This window comes from Solanum pennellii, chromosome 4 (genome assembly GCF_001406875.1).
Source record: "Solanum pennellii chromosome 4, SPENNV200".
NCBI lineage: Eukaryota > Viridiplantae > Streptophyta > Magnoliopsida > Solanales > Solanaceae > Solanum > Solanum pennellii.
Window position 1 is genome coordinate 11,908,673 of NC_028640.1, and position 22,446 is coordinate 11,931,118.

At 34.7% G+C, this 22,446-nt stretch overlaps 2 protein-coding genes across 3 annotated transcripts; one reads left to right on the plus strand and one right to left on the minus strand.

Annotated features, from left to right (window-relative positions):
• Positions 1-440: 440 nt before the first annotated feature.
• LOC107016042 (DNA-directed RNA polymerase V subunit 5A) lies at positions 441-9,256 on the minus strand. Of its 2 annotated transcripts, XR_003577721.1 has the most exons (5): positions 8,814-9,256; positions 2,501-2,677; positions 1,713-1,826; positions 890-1,005; positions 678-815 (listed from the first exon to the last, which is right to left on the minus strand). XR_003577721.1 is itself a non-coding variant. In XM_015216517.1 (4 exons), exons 1-4 carry the CDS (start codon positions 9,078-9,080, stop codon positions 690-692), a joined length of 684 nt encoding a protein of 227 aa, XP_015072003.1. In that variant the 5' UTR covers positions 9,081-9,256; the 3' UTR covers positions 441-689. The 2 variants fall into 2 exon arrangements, 1 of the variants encoding a protein (XP_015072003.1); XM_015216517.1 differs by lacking the exon at positions 890-1,005 and having other exon boundaries at positions 441-815.
• Positions 9,257-11,471: 2,215 nt separating this feature from the next.
• On the plus strand, positions 11,472-21,816 carry LOC107017845 (protochlorophyllide-dependent translocon component 52, chloroplastic). Its single transcript, XM_015218120.2, has 7 exons — positions 11,472-12,327; positions 13,610-13,797; positions 14,243-14,332; positions 14,427-14,613; positions 14,701-14,898; positions 21,086-21,273; positions 21,427-21,816. Exons 1-7 carry the CDS (start codon positions 11,803-11,805, stop codon positions 21,680-21,682), a joined length of 1,632 nt encoding a protein of 543 aa, XP_015073606.1. The 5' UTR covers positions 11,472-11,802; the 3' UTR covers positions 21,683-21,816.
• The last annotated feature ends 630 nt before the right edge of the window (positions 21,817-22,446 follow it).

A 22,446-nucleotide genomic window follows, 5' to 3' on the forward strand; every position in this document is an offset into this window, starting at 1 on the left:
AAGTGGTTAGGTTGTTACAATAGTATTCCAGTCCACTAATCAATTGCACAGAGCAATACACACATGGGAATTGATTTTATCCTTCCCCATGATCAGCATATTCTATAAAAGGGAACACAACAATTTCAAATCTTTATCATATCAGAAAGTTGAAAAAGAGAGAGACTAAAAATAAATAGTAGAATAGTATTTTAAGCAGGCACTAATGTATTCAAAGGTTAGGCCAAGTAACCTTTGAGTTATATGGCCAGATATTGAATTACCTTAATTAATTTTCATATATTTACTTCTTTATATCTTTGAATCCTCTTAATGAAAAAAATCTGGCTCGTCCACTTGACAGATGAACACCATTTGATGGATTTTTTTTATGTATACAAATCCAAATGTTAGTACTTGTTGTACGCATATATTAAATTTGGAATATTTAATTTCGATACTGAAAAAAAAACACATTTAATTTCGATTAATTCCCTCTTGCCGAACAAGAATTTAAATGGAGTGACAAGAATAGTGTACTAAATACCTAAAAGCTCTTCATTTGAACTAAGGTTGAGAAGGGAGGAACCCCAGGGGTTGAGGAAAAAGTTCAAATAGCATGTTGGTAACAGAACAAGATATGGTAAGTTAGCTAGGCTGCTTGCTGCAGACTCATTTAATTGTACATAGGATAGATTTACATAGTTGCATCACCAGACACAGCGATAAGTAACATGTGTCTCGATGATTTCACTGCTGTACGTGACCTTCACTACCTGCCCCTTCTCAAGTCCATAGTACCGAGCAATTGCATCCTTCTGAGACATCCGTGGCAGCTGGAAAACATCAATACATAAATACTCAGACAAAATGAAACTGCATTGACAATGTTTGAAGAAAAGAGTGGTACATTGAAGTGCATATATAGCCTTGTGAACTATGGATTTCTGCTGGAGAGAGTGATCAGCAACAATACCATCGGTAAGCATAAGATGAACGCGGAAACCTGTCTCTACAAGTAAGGTCCTAGATATTGATTCTGATAAGTAGTGTGAGAGAGATAGGGCAAGTAATGCTTCCCATTCATTAAATTTAAAAAGGCAGCAATCTATAAGTACCTAAACTAAAAGTTTTAGAACAGCATTTAAGTCATTTCACCCTCACAGTAAAGGGATAATGACCAACATAAAGCATTTTTTCAAACAGTAATCTAGAGAAGTCACCAACACTGGTCTACAACATTAAATTACCAAGATAAGTATTAGAAGGCTCCTATTATTAACCTCCTTTAAGACAACACTATATGCAAAAGAGTTCTAGGTATTGGCTCAAAATGCCATAGTATCTGGAATCCTGCCAAACTGTAACAACCTCTCAGTGTCTCAACCATCCCGCGAGGGACAAAAAGGACCAACTTTTATTAACTGTGATAGATGGAAACAACGACTCTGACCACATCAACGAGATAGACTCTTACCAGATTATGGACTGTAAAGTGTATGAGAAAATGATATTAGCCTTTCGGGTATTTAACAGCAAGTCCTTTTTTGAGTGAAGCTCTCAGAAAAGAAAGAAAAGACGATAGAATCTTTTTACTGGCTAAACTCAAGTGAGGAAGCTAGGAATCAAGCTTCAGTAGAAAGCTGCGGTTAGAAAGATATACCAAGGAGATATACAGTTGTACTAATATACAGGCATGTTTCTGCAAAATTCAAAGGCTGTCAAAAGCAAACCTGCTTCTCTTCCAAGTTATACTTCTTCAACAGCTTCTCCTTCTCAGTGTCGGTTAACAACTCATGCCTTGGCTTTAAAACATGTTTTGTGATGTTGACAAGTAAATCTGTGATCTGAAAGAGTTTGCCAATAGGAGCCAGACACTAAGTATATTTCTGAGACATAACGGTTATTGTTTGCATAAAATTCACTTCTATTTCTGAAGTAAAGCAGTTTGTGTCATTTCCTACTATTAATAAGCGAAGGAAAATAAAATTTGACCAAAATACAACAAAACCTTCATCAGATAAAAAATGGAGCCTGGGGACTTGTCTCGGCAAAAATAAATAACAGGAGCAAATAACCAAGTAAATGTAGCTCCTTCTAAGCCAGACAAGTAAATTTACAAATTTTTTCCTTATTTCACGGTGACAGTAGAAACATTTGGAAGTCCACAAAACAGCGGAAATGCTTTGTGTCATGCATTTTTCAATAGGCTTAAAAATCCAACATTTCCTTCATTCAGGAGAAAAACTTTTAAACGACCCAAGCAACTAAAAAGGACATCAAATGGGGAAAGCCATTTTGTACACATACCTATCAGGATTTTCTTTGTACATTCTTAGGTAAAAGTCATTGATAACAAATTTTTATTCATTCTGATGAGATCTAGCGTCACTTCGCAAGCACATGTAAAGCAAATACAGAACACATCTTGATTAATAACCTAATAAGTAATTAAGTACCCTGTTTTATTCACGTATTTGAACTGTTCACCGAAAACACCAACAAGAAATGCATACTTTACCTGGAAAATTTCAACTTTAAATGAGAAAAGCTCCACAGCTTTCAAAGCTGGATTAGTCATTTGATTTTGAATGACCAATATCAGTCGACTCAAAGATTCCTTGTTCATTATCTGAGTTAAAATGCTGCGGATGACATTCACTTTCACGGCATTTGGCCCGCAGAAGATGACCAAAACCTGCAACCAGTTCAAATACATAAGACATTAATAATCTATGAAGCAAATGCATGTCCTTCATCAGAGACCATGTTCCAAAATGCTGAGGCATCTACCCAGTTAAGGCAACAACGACCTTTTTTGCTTCTTAAATTTTGATGATTTGAGTTTCCACATGTTTTATTGAACCCAGACAAGCCTCCAAATTTCCATAAGAAGACTTGCGATACATAGAATGCATTCACTTCACATAAGATCGAATAGACATAACAAAATTGATGCGCTTCCAGCACAGATCAACAATAAATTTGAAGATGCATTAACCCAAAAGGACATATTTGGATATGGAGCTCAGAAATGAGCTGTGCAAAGTGCAAAAAACCTCTCAAAAGACTATGCAAAAATCTCAATACCATACATTTTAGAATTTCTTTTCCATGCTTAATGCAAAAAAGTAAAGCATAATTCTACATCTCGGTTTTCCATACATCAAAGTTCATACCCCACTACAAGAATTGGCTTAACCATCTTGTAGTGCAATCACCTTAATCAGACACAGTACCCTTACTAGTATCCTAGAATTTCAAACATTATGCTCTCTAGAGTTCATCCATAAGTTTCTAAATGAAAATACTAGTCATAAAAAGCTGTCTATCAAGTTTTATTTTAGGAAGTGCTTCTAATTATCACCGAAGTATTGTTTCTAACATATAAAGTGACACAGTGAAAGATTAGTCAAAAAAAAGTGACATAGTGGAAGTAACTTCAAAGCGTTATACTTAAGGTATCGAAAAGAGAAGTAGTAGGCATCATTACTAGTTAGGCCGACTCAACGCGCTGACAGAACATGTTGAATCATCTATAGAAGTTGCAAGTTTCATCTTCACATTCCACCCTTTCTATCCAAGATGTGAACATATTTTTAGAAGAAAAACACATAGATAGCCCCTTAAAGTTGCCACCAATTTTCATGTGGACACTTCAACCGAGATCTTCACCAACTTAACATTAATACTTCAGCTAATGTGTGCAAAATTAAATACTTAAGTGACAATCAGCAAAAGACACAACATGTGTCAGATTCACTCGCGTGTGACATGGATAATGAACGAATGGAAGGACGACACGTGGCCTCTTCCCTAATTAAAAAATAAAAATTTATTTTTAGAAACTGTCCCCCACCACCTCAACTGTCCTCGAGCTAGTTCGTCTTCTTCAATGGTTCAACCCCACCCCTCCCCATTTTTCTTCTTTCCTAGTTCCATTCATCTACTTTCTTCAACCAAAAAAGAAAAGATAACATCCGCACTAACTAAGCTAAGATTCCTTTTACATAAATAAATAATACAGAGAAGAACACAGAAAAATAAGAGTTGAAGCTTAAAAAAACGACAACCACTGAACGTCAGAGTTGTTTATGCAGTTTTAGTGATTTGGATTAAATTTATAGTCAACCAGCATTCGCTTTACTTTTCATCACCGCAAGAGAAAACAAGAGCACCATTCAGATCTCTTTCCTTCTCTCTCTCACGCCTCTACCATTGCAACAACATACCTAGTGTGATCCCATAAGTGGCCTCACGTCTCTACCTTTAAAGTAAACAAATTGATATCTCCAATCCATCTTCACAGCGAACAAGCATAGTGTTCATTTGTGAAAGCAAAGTTCGATTTAAAGCCCATGTGAAGAGGTAACTGATGATGAGCTTTATGGATTTATTGGTTAGATAGGATTGGAGACCAAGCACGGGAAGGAGGCGGAAGATGAAGGTGAAAAAGCTGGGGGATATTTCAATTGAGAATGGAAGATATGAAGGACAAGGGTTTTCTTTTACGATTAAAGGCTTCCATGTTAGCCTTCTCAAAAAAAGGCTTCAAGTTAGCATAAGAAAAACACCCACACACTTCCTCCCAGTGAAACTCACGCTATTTCTCACTTCAGAGCTATGTTTTTAATAGGTACATATTGATTGAACTTGGAGTGCTTAATAGGTAAAGGGCATAGTTAAAGTATCTAAATGAAAATTGTCGTCAACCTTTTCTCTTTCGATAAAGTGATTTCATTTTTAAGAAAAGCATCAAGAAGATGCATTGGTTACAAGATGTGTCATTAAAGCTTACAATAAACATAAAAAAAGTTGGCTTCTATAGGAAAACTAACTAAGCCAGAGCTACTGAAGTCCAGCAGTTAATCTGGACTATTTACTGAGGACAACCAAGAACAGAAAAATAAACTAGCAATACATTTAGCCTTTAAAGAATCTATGGGAGTTAGACCCCATCAAAACATCGCATATTCCTTTGTAACCAAATACTCCAAAAAATGCAACCAGGAATCTGATACGAACTACCTGTTTTATCTTGGTTTCTTTATAAAGGGGATAAAATATATAAGCAGTACTTATCTATAGTAGTTATTAACAGCAGTTATTAGGAGTTATCTACAGCAGTAACTATTTCTGTGTTAGGAGTTATCTCTATGTTTAGTATAAATATATGTATCTAGCAGAGATTCTGTAAGAAGAAGAAAAGTATTATATTTGTTGAATACGAAAAAAAAAAGACAGAAATATTTGGAGATTTGTCCATTCCATACGGACTTAGTTTTAGTTATTGGTTAGTGCAGTGTTTAAGATTCTTTCGCTTCATTTAATCAGTAAAGTTTTATTTTCATCTTGGTTTCTATTAGTTTGGTATCAAAGTAGATCGATCCAATATGGTCAATAACAGATCTTCTACTTCTCAAGAAAACACTCCCACCAACAATTATCTGTCATAGCATCAAAACTAAATATTGTTGATTTGTTGGCAGCAGAAGTGGCTACATTGAAAGCCCAGAATGGTTGCACCCAAGAAGGGGTAACCAGTCACCAGACGAGTATTGGAGGAAAATATGTTTGGCAAGAAGAGGAAGAAGACATTAATAGCCCAATGTGGCCAAAACATCCTTCCTGGAGGCCACACACTAAGATGGAATTTCCTAGATTTGAAGGAGGTGATGAGGTGATCCCAGGGGATGGATTTTGAAAGCAGAAAAATATTTCTGCTACTATCAAACTCCTGAGGAACACAAAGTTGACATCGCAGCGATGTATCTGGAAGGTGCTTGATCTCTTCTCTTGGATAAATCGTGAGCGGACTTTGCTTTATTGGGAAGACCTTGTTAAAACATTGAAGGAAAATTATGGTCCTGCAGAGTTTCAAAATCCTGACGAGCATCTTTGTAGCATTCAACAAAAAGGTTCTATACAAGAGTATTGTCAAGAATTTGCAAAATTTTCGTCTAGGATAACAAACTGGCCAGATCATCGTCTTTCAGGGGTGTTTTTGTATGGGCTAAAAGAGGAAATTAAATCTGATGTTAGGATTCACAAGCCCAAAACAATTTATAGAGCCATGAGTTTGGCACTCGAATTTGAAAATAAATTAGGCCCAATTCGCAGTAATGGAGAGTCTAATTGGACCCCAACCAGCAGATCCACTACTCAAAACTCATTGCACTCTTCTATAAACACCCAGAACATTATTAACTCCACTTCAAAATCTACGCAACAATGCTTCTCCTAATCCATCTACTTGCCAACCTCTTCGAATGCAAACATGGGAAAGTGAGAGGAGAAATCTAATGGCACAAGGACTTTGTTATCGTTGCCATGAGAAATTTGCACCCGGTGATAAAGGTAAATTTGTGAAATTGTCTCTCATGGAGCTTACATGTGGAGACCAATTGGAAGATATTGATTGGGTTAATGCAACAACTGCTTGCGACTCTCAAGAAACTGACATTACTGAAATTTCGTTCCATGCCATTTTGGGACAGTCAATTGGTTCTACAATGAAGCTTCAAGGTGAAATCAACCATAGAAAGGTTTTAATACTTGTGGATAGTGGTTCCACACATAATTTTGTGGTTGAATCCATTGTAGAGAAGTATAAGCTCTCAGTAGACATATGTCATAAAATTTGGCGTGCAATTAGGGAATGGGGACATCATTCGCTGCAATAAAGTTTGTCTGAATCTTCAAATTCAATTGTCAGGTTTTACCATCACTCGGGATTATTATCCTTTTGCACTTGGAGGGGCTGATTTGGTTTTTGGTATCAACTGGTTAGTTTCTCTCAACAGTACTCAACCTAATTGGAAGATATGTTACAAACTGCACGGATGAGATCGGCTAGTTCAATGGGTTGACCGTCACCTTGAAGAAGCTAGTTGGGAGATCTATTATCTCATTGTAGATTAGGCTCCTTCTTTTCGCGTTGAGGACAAGGCGACTTTTTAGAGGGGATGCACTGATACGAACTACCTGTTATCTTAGTTTCTTTTTAAAGAGGATAAAGTATATAAGCAATACTTATCTAAAATAGTTATTGGCAGCCGTTATTAGACAGTTATCTACAAAAATAACTATTTTTGTGTTAGGAGTTATCTTTATGTTTAGGATAAATATATGTATCTAGCAGAGATTCTGTAAGAAGAAGAAAAGTACTCCCTCCGTTTTAAAAAAGATGGCCTAGATTGACTTGGAACGGAGTTTAAGAAAAGAAAGAAAACTTTTTAATCCTGTAGTTCTAAATTAAAGTTATGTCAAATGTACCAAAATGCCCTTTAATCTTGTGGTCTTAAACGTGCCACGTGAAAAGTTAAAGTTAAAGTGTTGCCAAAAAAGGAAAGGGGTCATTCTTTCTTAAACAAACTAAAAAGGAAATAGGGTCATTATTTTTGAAACGAAGGGAGTATTATATTTGTCTTTATATTTGGAGATTTGTCCACTCCATACAGACTTAGTTATTGGTTAATTCTTGCACTTCATTTAATTTAATCAGTAATGTTTTATTTTCATCTTGGTTTCTATTAGAATCATTCTCTAGATATTCGTGATGTATTTATCAACTTTCCACAAACAACAAGACCTGTATCCATCTGAGGCTAGAAATGCACATAAACATGCTCCAAAAATCAAAGGCAACTTCACAATGTAGAAACTGATGGACAGGAATTTCAGCTTCTCCTTTTACACATATACCATCTGTTGGATAGCTGAATTTTCCTTTTTCATCAAATTATTCTGAGTAAGGCATGTCTCCTTCAGAACTGTCCAGGTGAAATAAATGACCTTGGGTGGAAGTTTAGTTCTCCATATAAGCTTCTAAGGACAATTATCTACCATTTGATTCTGAGCACAGAGAGATAAGTATCCTATCTTGACTGATTATTGGCCATCTGTTTTTTCCCCCATCTGATAGTGTCTACCTCCTGCTCATGGAATGTGTAGCTCCCCAGTCAGGACAGCAAGTTAAGAAGATCATCTATTTCCCAATCCTGCATATGCCTTCTGAAAATTTCCAAATCCGGCTCATGCATATACCTTTTTCACAATACTTTAAGGGGCTGTCTATATATTTGGCCTTTTAGAATGGACGTAATCTCTAGATATACACCAGTAGATCAGTCATTTCATGAAACAGCTCAAACCACGTCATACGATGAACATTTTACATAAAAAAAACTCTTGAATTGTTTCAAATCCAGCTCTAATTTCAATTTCACTTCCTCACTAAAGGTTAAGACATCCAATTAAATACTCCCTCCAACTGAAAAGAGAATGACGGGGTCCCTCACATCAGGTATGTGAATGAGAGTATCTAATACTCGAGGTGTGGATTCAAACATCGATTCCTCAATTTTTTTTTGAAAACAAATTGACATATTCAGAAACTATAGATAAAGTAACGTGAATCAAAAATCTCTTAATAGAACGTTAATAAAATCAATTCTTAAAAAGAATGTTAAGAAAAGATTTAATCCCCATATGTAGGAACAATGTCGCAAAACGTGGAAAGAAAGTACAAGTTAAAGCAGCTTCTCCCAATATCATCTATTATCATCTATATAACCAAGAACAGAAAAAGGACATTTCCCCAACAAAACCAAATGCAGCTTGCTTTTGAGATATTATTACTTTGTGGGTACCCAGGCCAGCTTTCATAAAACTCGACTAATACACCGGGCACCTGCTCCCTCCCACCGAGACTTAGGCAGATAGGAGGAGCTTGCTTTGAAGTAATCAACCAAACATAACAAGCTTAATCATTCCCCAAAAAGATTTCAACTTCAGACAGAAAAAAACTTTGATTTCAAAAAGGGTTAACTAACCTTATTGGTTAGGTCATTCCTGTGCATTGCGGAAACTCTAAGGCGCTCAACATCAGGTGTTTGACCATATTTTTCTCTGAATTCTTGAAGTGTAGTATCGATTTCTGAATTGGGTATTGCAAAACCACGATCTTTAAGCATTTCGAGTATGGTTCTGCGAGCAAGAAAGTATCTGTGACTTTCAACTGTACCATCATCAACAAAGCTAGCTAAACAAGTGCCCAAATTTTCGCCATCAACATCCATCGCTAACCCATTAAGATCCATCTTCCTCTGCTCTGCTCTACTTTGATTTTTCAGCTACGTTCGTTCGAGGGGTTTTGGGGGTTTTACGAACTGTCAAAATTACCAAAAGAATATCTTTTAAAAGGGAAAAAGTACATATATACGGCCGAACTATAGTACTTCGTCATATTTTTAAGACATTAATATCGTTATTATTATACTTTTGATATTGGTGCCTCTATCGTCATATTTTTGAATACTAGTGCCCTGCCATTATACTTTAGGGACATTAGTGTCCCTGCCCCTTCATGAGAGCGAAAAACATATGTACTTTAATTTATGAATAACAGGAACACCAATGTCTATATTTGTCCTTTTTTTCCTTTTAAAATAAATAATTATTTTTGATGACAAGGGAAGAAATCCCACTCCTTGTTTTTTTAGGTGCATATTGGCTAAAATTCGTTTTTTATAAATAGCTAGCAAATTGTATAGGAGATGTAACATATCTTTTTAAATAAATGATTTAGGTATAGTGGCATCGTTTAATCATGTGATATAAAGTCATAATTTAAAAGTATGAGATAAAGTTAAATGTTATATTTTTTTCTCATAAACATACAAACATTATCGATTAAAATTGTTTTAATTCTTTATACAATTTTATGCACAAGTTAATACAAACGCGTATTATACTATCACAAAGATTTTTAAAAAAATATATATAATATTTATTGATGAAACGTTAATTCAATTGAAAAAAATTAAACATAAGTTGTGGTGTACTAGTTTTAAATATAATCCTCCCACATAGTACGACAATTTTATTACATTGAACTTGCATTTCTCATTCATATGGCTAGAAAGATAAACCAACATTGTTACAATTATTTGTTGGTTAATTTGATTGGTAAATATATTTGATAAAAATTAATGAATTTGATGAATATATATGATAAAGTATAAATTGATTTGAAGTAATAGTAAACTAGTAAATATAGCAATACTTCGCACGGTCATAAAATTTTCTTACCTTTTTTTTATAAAATAATCGTCTTCTATTATTTCAATCATTAATATTCAAAAGATCGATTTTTATACGTAAAAAATTTATTTGAGAAGATGGTCTAAGCACACAAGTTTATCGACTCTTTAATCTCAAGAGCGTTGATTTTAAGAATGATTTGTTGTCGTTCACCAATCACTGTACCTGCCGAATAAGTTTCAAAAACTAAAATAAAACATCAAGCCAAAACATAATTTCAATAGTAAATAAAATAAAATTACCTTAATTAAACAATAGTGAAAGACTACGAAATTTTTTGTCAAAATCATAACGAAAAATTAAACAAATTTTTTTACATAAAAACATGTTTTTATCGCCTTATATGTGTATTTTATTTTTCAAGTATGATGTTACAACATCATTCTCGCAAGTAATAACATTATTGTTCAAAATGATTATCTTGAAAGATATGTATACGTTAATATTTAATATCATAATTTTTGATATTATTATTTTTAATGTGGTATATGATATATATTTTAATTTTTTGTAATATTTGATATTAGAAATAATATATCGAAATATTGAATATTATATTGAAGTATATAGTTACGTAAATAACATATATAGATATATTATTATTGTTATTATTATTATATTATTCAAAATAGTAATAAATATGCATCGTAGTATAAGTATAAACTAAATATTAAAAAGTAAAACTTTGACTACTCTACTTTGATCGAAATGTATTTGATTTTGAATTGATTAACAAAGTAAGTTGTTCGTACTTTATTTTGCATATATACTTCTACAAGTATAATGTGTTACTATAATATAATTGAGATATTTTATTAATTGTCAAAGTCATAATACTCTACTATACAAGAATATATTAGTTGAAGTTGAACAAATTATGATTACTAATTTACCATATCGTAAAATATTGAAACTCAACTTCACTATACTGAACCATACCAAATTAATATGATAATGCTATACTGTTTAAAAACCAAATATCAAAATCATGGTATCAAAATTTTCAAATATCTTTATAAAGTATTACCTAAAAAGAAAGTGAAGTTATTCTTTTTAAAATAAATTAAAAAGGAAAATGAGTAATTTATTTTGAAAATAAGGGAATAAATACAAGGTATGATTTCATTAGCATTTATTGTCTATATATATTTTTCGTTCATTTTTAATTGTCATATTTTTTTTGTTTAGAGTCAAATTATAAGAATTTTCACTAATATTTTAAAATATATTTTTTGATATCATATTGATATGCAAATAAATACAATTTACAGTATTTTTCACATAATTTTTAAATATTTAAATTTTTTATTTAAAATCAAATTAATTTTCGAAAAACGTAATAAATAAAAGTGGCCGGAGTAAGCATTTTCCACTTATTCTTATCTGAAATTCTTGGCTCTCCTCTTTCTTTCTTCCTCATGGGCTCATGGCCAGTGGCCTAGCAAGGACATACACAAATGTGTGGTCTATCAATCTTCGTATTTTGACTATTTCTTTTTACTTTTTTTTAAAAAAAATAAATTCTGTCCATAAATTAATTGCAGAAGATGACACAACCAATGTGTTTGTTGTATATCTGAAAGCCACAAAACACTTTTCTAGTTTTATCAGTCACCACTTTTATTCTGCATTTGCATTTTAATGGAGTTTTGAAGATTTTTTATTTTTATTTTTTAAAAAAAGATTTGAACTTTGATTAACAAATTTCAAGATTCAGCCATGCAAGCTATCAAAGCTTCTTCCTTTTCACCATTTCACCTCAACTTGAACTCAACTAGTTCATTTCCCAAAACTACCAACTTGTATATTCAACAAAATTATGAAAACCCCATTTCTTGTTTTCCCTCAATTCAGACACAAAATGCAAAATTCAAGGTTTTTACTGCTACTTCCCCAAGTGTTTCAACAGAATCAGAAACCCCATTTGATGAAAAGACTGAAAATGAAAATCAAGAAGAGAAATTTGAGTGGTATGCTGAGTGGTACCCAATAATGCCAATTTGTGATCTTGATAAGAGGAGGCCACATGGAAAGAAAGTGATGGGGATTGATGTGGTTGTGTGGTGGGATAGGAATGAGAAAGAATGGAAAGTAATGGATGATTCTTGTCCTCATAGATATGCTCCACTTTCTGAAGGAAGAATTGATCAATGGGGAAGATTGCAGTGTGTGTATCATGGTTGGTGCTTTAATGGAGCTGGTGATTGTAAGTTGATCCCTCAAGCTCCTAGGGATGGCCCTCAGGTAATATTGGTTTTCTACTTTTGATTATGGCCTTTATAGGCTGTCTTTTTGTTGTAATGATCATATCAAGTGTTTGCAAAACAAAGAATTTTGGTGTTGATTCACTTGGCTAAAAGTGAGGAGGATAATAGAGATACCCTTTTGTTGCTTGTAGACCCAACTTTTGCACTGTTAACCAGGTATCAACATTTTTAATTCTATAAATGTCAATTCTGTTGAATAAATGGTGGAGTTTTTGCGTGAAAACATTTAAATATAGCTTCACACTGTGGGATGAGCTGTGTGATCTTGAATACTCGTGTTTGATTTCACTGAAGAAGTTGATAATCTTGATTTGCTCAGAGAAAGTCTGAGAGTTATATAGGGGGTGTTAAATGTTGCGAAAATGCTTGTTCATTTGGAGATGCATTGAAAGACAACACTCTACCCATACTAACCTTCTAGCCTTATACGCGACCTCCACTCTTTCCTAGCTAGATTCATGTCCTTGGTAATATGAAGTTGCGTCATGTTTTGTATACTCACCTCTTCCCAATACTTTTTCGGTCTACCTCTACCTCTCATCGTACTCCCTATAGCCAACATCTATTACACCTCCTCATTGGAGCGTCATCGCACCTTCTCTTCACATGTCCAAACCATTTGAGACTCCATTAAATAATAACTAGACCAAATTATCAATGAAATAGTTATATCAGTATGGTCAAATATCAATTCCAATTCCAGTGCTAGAGCACATAATTTACTGTTGTCATCATTGGTAAAGGTATAGATCAACCATTTGTTTTTTCTTTCTGCTATTCTGAAGGTTTTCCTAGGAAACTTATAGGTAAAGAACTCGAGCATTTTGCATTTTGACATCGTACTTTTCATGCACAGTTCACCATGACATTTATTTGAAGACTTAATCTGCTGGGTTCACAATTAAAAGGATAATAACCTTGTGATCTTAGCTTACCACCTTTACCTGTGCGACCTTAGTCCTTTATAATGGTGATTGGAACTTCGTAAGAACTGGTGAAGGCTTTCTATCTTTATTGACTGATGAAAGATGATGACAACTCTCATAATTGATAGTCCTGGATATTCTTTTACACTGTTTTTTCACCCCTTTTCTTGTGAATGTGAATCTTCATTTTCCAAACATGGGAAGTTTGTGTATTGTGTACTTCTCGGAAATGCTTATAGATAAGCACTAGTATTTGACAACAATTTTACAACAGTATTTGCATTAGCTTTACACAAGTTAACTGGGAATGACATTTTTGTATTAGTCGTGCAGGTTCATACGTCCAAAAGAGCTTGCGCAACTGTTTATCCAAGTTGTGTGCAAAATGACATTCTTTGGTTTTGGCCGAACTCTGATCCTCTATACAAGGACATATATTTGATGAGAAGGCCTCCCTATATACCTGAACTTGATGACAGTTCGTTTTCGAAAACTTTCATAGTCAGAGATATATCATATGGGTAAGCAGACACAGATATATCCTGCTACCTTTTGTGGAGAAAGCCTTCACAAACTGTTTCACTTTTACTGAACAGAAAAAAAACGTTTTTTTCTAAGTTGCTCGGACTCTCCAAAAATGTTGCCGAACCCGTGTTGGATCCTTCAAAAATACATTATTTTTGTAGGACACCTATTGACCTTTTTGAAGAGTCCGAGCAACATAGGTTTTTTTATAGAGGGGAAGAGGGGTTGGGGAATAAAGCCTATAGAATCTAAAAGGCGAGCAGTAGAGGAAAGAAGAAGAAATTCAACCTTATAATGTGAACAAGCAACTATGTAAAAATGTAATTTCAATCTTAACATTGTACAAGGATAAATCACTGTGTAATAAATTATGAAAAACTTGTATGACAAAAACTACCTACTTTTTAGTTATAATCTGTAACAAAATCTGGTAATTTTCAGGTATGAGCTTCTGATTGAAAACCTTATGGACCCAGCTCATGTCCAATATTCACACTATGGCATTATGAATGTTCCAGTAGCCCCCCAAAGATATGAAGCTTATACTATTTCATACATATTTTATTCTATATTCTTTTCTTTGCATGTGTAAATAACTTCATGACTAACAGAATTGTTTATGCACTGTGAAAGCTGATCGAGAAGGAGGAAGACCACTTGACATAACTATCACGAAGTTGGATGTAAATGTCATTACTGCAAACCAGGGACCTGGACGGAACACATTTGTTCCGCCTTGTGTGTATTATAGTTATTTTGCTTTCGGAGGATCTCAGGGAAAAACAACTGCTGTATCATCTGGAACTGTACAGGTAATTTTTGTGCCTTCCATATTATTAGTCTTTTTTCAACATTTATTTGGTACTCTTTGCAGCAGTTTAAATATATATTTCATGCAGGAAAAACCTTCAGCTGAGAAGCAGAAAAAAGCACTTTTAGTTTTCATTTGTATTCCGGTTAGTCCAGGTCATAGCAGAATTATATTTGCATCTCCAAGAAACTTTGCCACTTGGGCAGATCGAATAATTCCACGTTGGATATTTCACCTGGGACAAAATCTGATTCTGGATTCTGATTTGTATCTTCTTCATGTGGAGGTAAATCCATTTCTTTACTGCATCTTTTCCATTTCTATTGTGTACTTGTTAAATTTAGCTGTCCCTCAGAAGGTTGTTAGCTTAAAAAAAAGAGAAGACTTGTGATTTAACATCCCTGAAGCTTTAGAGATGTTTACTATGCAAGGACCCTTTCGCGTCCCATGAAAAGGAAACAAGCATATCTGTTGAGCTAAATTTGTTGAAACCCCTTCAAGTTACCAGACGGAAAGTTTTAGATTTATGGTCAAACTCAAGAGTGGAGATCCCATATTTCCATCTAAACTGGCATAGCTTCTGGAGCTGGAACTATCAATAGGAACTTCTATATACTGTTACTTTTAGGCAATATCAGGATTCGATGCTATTTTCACTACTCTTGTATACTACTCAACAAAGTAACTCTAGACTTGTGAACCGCTTTTTTCCGACTCTAATCTTCTAACTTGTCTCAAGTTGTGTTAAAAGCTACTGGATTACTTTTCGATGGGAAGCTGAGGATGTGTGGGATTTATTTCATCAAAAATTTTTAGTTTCTACCAGTCCATGCCCTTACTTCACTTTCTCCTTTTCTACTTATCTGCGGCTTTACTCTCCCCGTCTGTTAATATTTATGTTGTGGTTGTCTTTTTACTCTGTGCTTTACTTTTAACAATCAAATGAAATGTGTTAAGAGAACTTAGAAACTAATCATGTACTCTTTTAATATTTTAGTTAGTTAGTTAGTTAGGTAGTTAGTTAGTTAGCTAATTACAAGTTAGTTAAAGGAAGTAGTTAGATTAAGTAGCTTTCTTTTACTTAATGAGATTATATATATAAGTGATGTAAACACCTATGTACATATGGAAATATACAATTCTTCTTCAACTTCTCTGTAGTCTTCTTCTTCATCTTCTTTCGTCTTCTTCTTCATCTTCTTTAAGCTCATTAATAGAGCTTCTTCACATGGTATCAGAGCACAGGAGAATTTGAATCTCTGTGTTAATTTCTCCATAGTCTGAAGACAAGAGTCCAAAAGGTCTTAAATTGAAGATCTAGTGTTTGTCTAAATCGAAGACTGTTAGCTGTTCAAAATCGATCAATAATGCCTTCAACTGGAGATGGAGCTTCAAGTGAAGTTCAACAACAACTTCCAGGTACAACTACAGCCAAAATTGATCACAATCATCCTCTCTTTATACATCCTTCAGATACCCAAGGTTCTATTCTGATTTCAATTCAATTACTGGGTTCTGAAAATTATTCTTTGTGGAGCAAATCTTTAAAACTTGTGTTACTTGGAAAAAACAAGTTAGGATTTCTACTTGGAACATGTAAAAAGGAGATGTATTCTGAATGTTTACATGATGTATGGGATAGATGCAATGCAATTGTTCTTGGATGGATTATGAATACTGTGTCTAAAAGTTTGATTAGTACAGTAATCTATGGATCTGATGCTCATTCAGTTTGGGAAGATCTACGTGAAAGATTTGATAAAGTCAATGCATCTAGGGCCTTTTATCTTCACAAAGAATTAGTCACTATGTCACAAGGAACTTCTTCTGTGTCAATCTATTTTTCAAGATTGAGAGAGTTGTGGGATGAGGCTGAAACATTGATTCCTTGTCCTTCATGTGCTTGTCCTGAATCTAAGCAATACATAGAGCATTTACAATTTCAAAAGTTGTGGCAATTTCTGATGGGACTTAATGAGTCTTATGCTCATGCAAGAAGCCAAGTCCTTATGCAGATTCCAGTTCCAAGTGTAAATCAGGCTTATGCTATGATTGTTAGTGTTGAGAGTCAAAGAATACATGGTGCAGGAAATACATCTTCACCTGCAGAAGCTTTATCTGAAACAACATTGATGAGTAATAAAATGCCTCTTAGTTCTCATTCTGGTAATGGTGGATACGACAATAATAATACAACTTCCTCAGGAACAGGAAGGGGAGTGTCTAACTTTCAGAATAATGGATATAGAAATAAGGGGTATGGAGATGGAAGAACTAGTTATTCTGCAGGAAAGTCTCAACTCTACTGTGAATTTTGCCACTATAAAGGTCATACAAAAGAAACTTGTTATAAACTCCATGGTTATCCAAAGAAGAAAGGATGAGTATCTTCTTATGCAAATAATGCTTCTGCTGGCAATGAGTCTGGATTGGTTGATTCAGCTTTAAGTTCAAATACTAGAGCAAATGAGTCATCTAATGATACTACTTCAGGACAGGGTGTGTCAATGTTTACTCAAGAGCAATATTATGAGATCTTGCAGATGCTGAGAAAAGGGAAGAGTAAAGAAGTGGATACAATGGCCAATGTAGCTACTGCAGGTGTATCTGGAACATCAGGTAATTTTACAGCTCTAATGTCTGATATGTCACATATTAACTGGATTATAGATACTGGTGCCTCCAATCATATGGTTCACAACTTTGGTTTAATGAGTCAGTCTACAAATCTTGATGTTCAGGGTGGTATGAGAGTTAATTTACCTACTGGTGATCAGGTGTCTATTAGTCATGTTGGTGAATCTTTGGTTCTTAAAGACAAATTAGTAAAGGATGTGTTATTTGTTCCAGAATTCAAGTATAATCTTCTATCAGTGTCACAACTAACAAAACAGTTGAAGTGTGTTGTAGTGTTTTTTCCTGATTTTTGCATTTTTCAGGATCTCTTCAATGGGAGGGTCCTGGGGATTGGTAAAGAGAATCAAGGACTGTATATCCTCAATACTGATGTCACAACAAAGCCTTCAAATGGTCAAGTTTCTTCTGGAGAATGTGCAAAGGAAGCTGCATGTAAAAGGATTAGACCTATTAGCTTTAATTCTACTGTTGATTCTTTAAGTAGTCTATGGCATAAAAGACTTGGACATGCTCCTCTAAAAGTGCTAAGTAGAATAAAGGAATTGAACATTGTACCTGTACATGATCATCATTGTTCTATATGTCCAATTGCCACGCAATCAAGACTGCCTTTTCCTACTAGTCTTTCTCATTCAGTTTCAGTTTTTGACATTATACATGGTGATGTATGGGGACCTTACAGAGTGCCTAATCATGATGGTAAAAGATATTTTTTAACACTTGTGGATGATATGTCCAGGTATACTTGGATTTTTCTATTACACACTAAATCAGATACTGTGGTAGTGTTAAAAGATTTTGTGAGCTTGGTAAGAAATCAGTTTGGTGTAGGCATTAAGTGTATAAGAACAGACAATGGAACAGAGTTTTTTAATAATCAAGTGGATGATCTATTCAAGGCTAATGGGATTATACATCAGAGTTCATGTGTGTATACTCCTCAACAGAATGGAGTAGTTGAGAGAAAGCATAGGTCTATTCTTAACATGGCTAGAGCACTAAGATTTCAGGCTGGTATACCTCTACAGTTTTGGGGATTTTGTGTTACTACTGCTGTATACATATTGAATAGATTACCTACTGTGTTGTTACAAGGACAGAGTGCTTTTGAAAAATTGTTTGGACAAGTTCCTAGCCTTCAGCATCTTAGAGTGTTTGGGAGTCTATGCTATGCTACAGATCCTAAAACTCTAGACAAGTTTGCACCTAGAGCTGTTCCAGCTGTGCATATGGGGTACTCAATGAACAAGAAAGGTTATATTCTGTATAATTTCACTTGCAAATCATTTTTTATAAGCAGAGACACTGTGTTTAAGGAAGATATATTTCCTTTCAAGAATCTTAAATCCTTTCCAGATCATTTGTTTCCTGTTCTAGATCTTCCTGATAGCTCATATACTGATTTATCTATATCAACTTCTGATAATACTTCTATTCCAGTTTCTAATCCTACAACTTCTATACAGTCTCAAACTTTCTCTAATATTACAGCACCCTTAGTTCCTCTAAGAAGATCTTCTAGACAATCTAAGCCACCTATATGGTGGGATTCATATGTGACTCAAAGTGCACAAAATGCATGTTTATATCCTATGTCACAATATGTCACTTACTCTAAACTAGCTCCTACCTATAGAGCCTCACTTGCTGCATATTCTACTATCTCTGAACCTCATACATATAAAGAGGCCTGTCAAGATACTCATTGGGTGAATGCTATGAGAGATGAGATTAATGCTCTAGAAGACAATAATACTTGGTGGTCTATTGTTCCTCTACCCCCAACAAAGGTTCCTATTGGCTGTAAGTGGGTGTTTAAAGTTAAGTATAAAGCATCTGGAGAAGTTGAGAGATATAAGGCCAGGTTAGTGGCAAAAGGGTAAAATCAACAAGAAGGCTTAGACTATACTGAGACATTCTCACCAGTAGCTAAAATGGTTACAGTAAGGTCAGTAGTGGCTTTAGCTGCTTCATGTGGCTGGTTTATATTTCAAATGGATGTTCACAATGCTTTTCTTCAAGGAGATCTTCCTGAAGAAGTTTATGTGCAGATTCCTGAAGGTTTTGCAAACCAAGGGGAGAAAAACATGGTTTGCAAGCTTCATAAGTCCTTGTATGGACTGAAGCAGGCACCAAGGCAGTGGAACTTGAAGTTAACAGAGGCTTTAGTTGATATGGGATTTTCACAATCTCATTATGATTACTCACTCTTTACTAAGAACATAGGTAAAGATCTTCTAGTCATCCTGGTATATGTTGATGATCTCCTTGTTACTGGAAGCAGTTTACATCATATACAACAAATAAGAGAGGAGTTACAACATAGGTTCAGAATGAAAGATCTTGGTGAGCTTAAATATTTTCTTGGAATTGAATTCTCTAGGTCTAAAGAAGGTATACTGATGAATCAAAGGAAGTATGCTCTAGGACTTGTGTCTGAGTTGGGATTAGCAGGTTGTAAGCCTTCTTCTACACCCTTGGAGATTAATCACAAGCTAACTTCTACTGTTTTTGATGAGTTCATTGGAAAGAATACTAATGCAGAAGACTTACTTCTTGATGATTTCGGAAAATATCAGAGGCTGATAGGGAAGTTATTATACTTAACTATGACTAGACCTGATATAGCCTTTGTAGTACAGGTTCTCAGCCAATATATGCACTCACCAAAATCATCTCATATGGAAGCAGCGCTCAGAGTAGTGAGATATATAAAAGGAACTGCAGGTCTTGGATTGTTTATGCCAAGTAACAAAGGAGATGAAATGGTAGCTTATTGTGACTCAGACTGGGGGCTTGTGTAGAAACAAGAAGATCAGTTACTAGCTATATGATTAAACTAGGAGGAGCACTGGTGTCTTGGAAATCAAAGAAACAAAGCACGGTATCAAGGAGCTCTGCAGAAGCAGAATTCAGGAGTATGGCTACTACAGTTGCTGAAATAGTTTGGTTAAAAGACTTGTTCAGAGAGCTAGGAATGAATATAAAGTTGCCTGTGAAGATATTTTGTGATAACAAAGCTGCTATTCAAATAGCAGCTCATCCAATTTTCCATGAAAGAACAAAGCATTTTGACATAGATTGTCACTTTGTAAGAGAGAAGATACTTGAAGGACTTATTCAGACACAACACTTAGGAACAAGAGAACAACAAGCTGATATACTTACTAAAGGGCTGTGCAAACCTCAACATGAAGAACTGATTGACAAGCTAGGAATGAAAAATGTATTTTTCAATTCTTAGCTTGAGGGGGAGTGTTAAGAGAACTTAGAAACTAATCATGTACTCTTTTAATATTTTAGTTAGTTAGTTAGTTAGTTAGCTAATTACAAGTTTAGTTAAAGGAAGTAGTTAGATTAAGTAGCTTTCTTTTACTTAATGAGATTATATATATAATTGATGTAAACACCTATGTACATATGGAAATATACAATTCTTCTTCAACTTCTCTGTAGTCTTCTTCTTCATCTTCTTTCGTCTTCTTCTTCATCTTCTTTAAGCTCATTAATAGAGCTTCTTCACAAAATGAACAACAGAAAAAACCATACAGATAGCCAAATAAACACCTATAGTTGCACGGGATTGTTCCAGCTCTCCAACTTCACGAGGCTTCATCCAGACCTGAACCTGTTCAAAATTAGCCTAGGAGTTCAATGTTCATTTTACCACCTTTTACTTCAAACAATAAATCTTGAGCATAGTCTCGCTATTGGAACATATTGCATGACTGTTTGTAAGTTAGATTCCGGTGAAGCGTTGGTGCTTTTAGGTGAAAATTTCCATTTACAATATGACGAGTTGTCCTTTCTCATTCAATTTGTTTTCCATTATGAAGGAGCGCAAGCTAAAGGAAATTGGCTCTTACAATTGGCATAAAGCTTGCTATGTGCCAACAAAGGCAGATGCCATTGTTGTTGCTTTTAGAAGGTGGCTAAACAAATATGCAGGTGGTCAAGTTGATTGGCGTGGAAAGTACAATGGAGACCTCCCGCCAACTCCTCCAAGGGAGCAGCTGCTGGACAGGTTCGTACATTCATTCCCACACTTCTAATATAGATTCTTCATTAATTCTAGTGTAAACAAGTTTTGGACCTGTAAGGATAGACTTTCGAGAACCTTTTAGAGACGAAGACGTTTGGTTAAAAGTAAAAATGATATGTTTATACTTCCTTTCAGGTATTGGACTCATACAGTGAGTTGCACAAGTTGCAATCTTGCATATAAAGGTCTCAATGCTCTTGAAGTTGTACTGCAGATCGCCTCCATTGGTGCCATCGGAATTGTTGCTGCTTTAAAGCAGGGCACATTGTCTGCAGTGACAAGGTATTCCTTGGTCACCGTTGCATTACTATGCTTCGTGGCCTCGAGATGGTTATCTCATTTCATATACAAAAATTTCCATTTCCACGATTACGACCATGCCTTTCGTTAACACTTGAGTACTTTCATATGACTTGGAACTGAATATTCACTGTATAAACATATTCCTTATAGTTGAAATTTGCAGAAAAGATTGTTAAATGATCTGTAGTTGATAATAGGGGTGGGCATGTTACGGTACCGTAACTCCGGTATTCGGTATGTAGCGTACTATACCATTACCACAACAAATTAGCTCGGTATGGTTCGGTATATTTAATTTTGGTTTTGGTATTTTACGGAATGGTATTCGGTAATCATAATTTGTTTGACTTTGACTTACATATATTTATAATTCTCCACACTTATTTAGCAACTAAGTTAAAACTATTCTCGCTGTCCTTTAGGAAGTGACCTTGCAAGATCAATATGATGATCAACATATGAGAAATTCAAAAGCACAAGTCTCAATCATATTAGATCAACAACATGCTTTTTGTTAAATAATTTCACAATCAATAATAATCGAGTAATCACAGATGCAAAGTTTAAATAACATTATCTAAAATTATGAATAGTCCTATAAGTCCGAAACTCAAACGGTAGAAAATATTAACAAAAATTCCAAAAGGGTATATAAAATTTTATATAAACCAAAACGATAAAATCGCTCCGCCGGCAGCGATTTACTTCAACTGAAAAAGTAAAATCGCTGCCCCAGCAGCGATTTTGCCAAAAAGTTTTTTTCTTCTTACAAATCGCTGCCAGGGCAGCGATTTATAAAAAAAAATTTTTTTTTTTAAAAAAACATAAATCGCTGCCTAGGCAGCGATTTAC

Bases quoted from the DNA above. Each gene is read 5' to 3' on its own strand.
- LOC107016042 (XM_015216517.1), bottom strand. From the start codon at position 9,080: ATGGATCTTAATGGGTTAGCGATGGATGTTGATGGCGAAAATTTGGGC. The intron at 1,827-2,500 runs GTAAAGTATGCA...AAACTCTTTCAG, and splicing joins TTAAAGTTGAAATTTTCCAG to ATCACAGATTTACTTGTCAA. The intron at 816-1,712 runs GTTTGCTTTTGA...GATGTTTTCCAG, and splicing joins ATAACTTGGAAGAGAAGCAG to CTGCCACGGATGTCTCAGAA.
- LOC107017845 (XM_015218120.2), top strand. From the start codon at position 11,803: ATGCAAGCTATCAAAGCTTCTTCCTTTTCACCATTTCACCTCAACTTG. The intron at 12,328-13,609 runs GTAATATTGGTT...TTAGTCGTGCAG, and splicing joins CTCCTAGGGATGGCCCTCAG to GTTCATACGTCCAAAAGAGC. The intron at 14,614-14,700 runs GTAATTTTTGTG...TATTTCATGCAG, and splicing joins TATCATCTGGAACTGTACAG to GAAAAACCTTCAGCTGAGAA.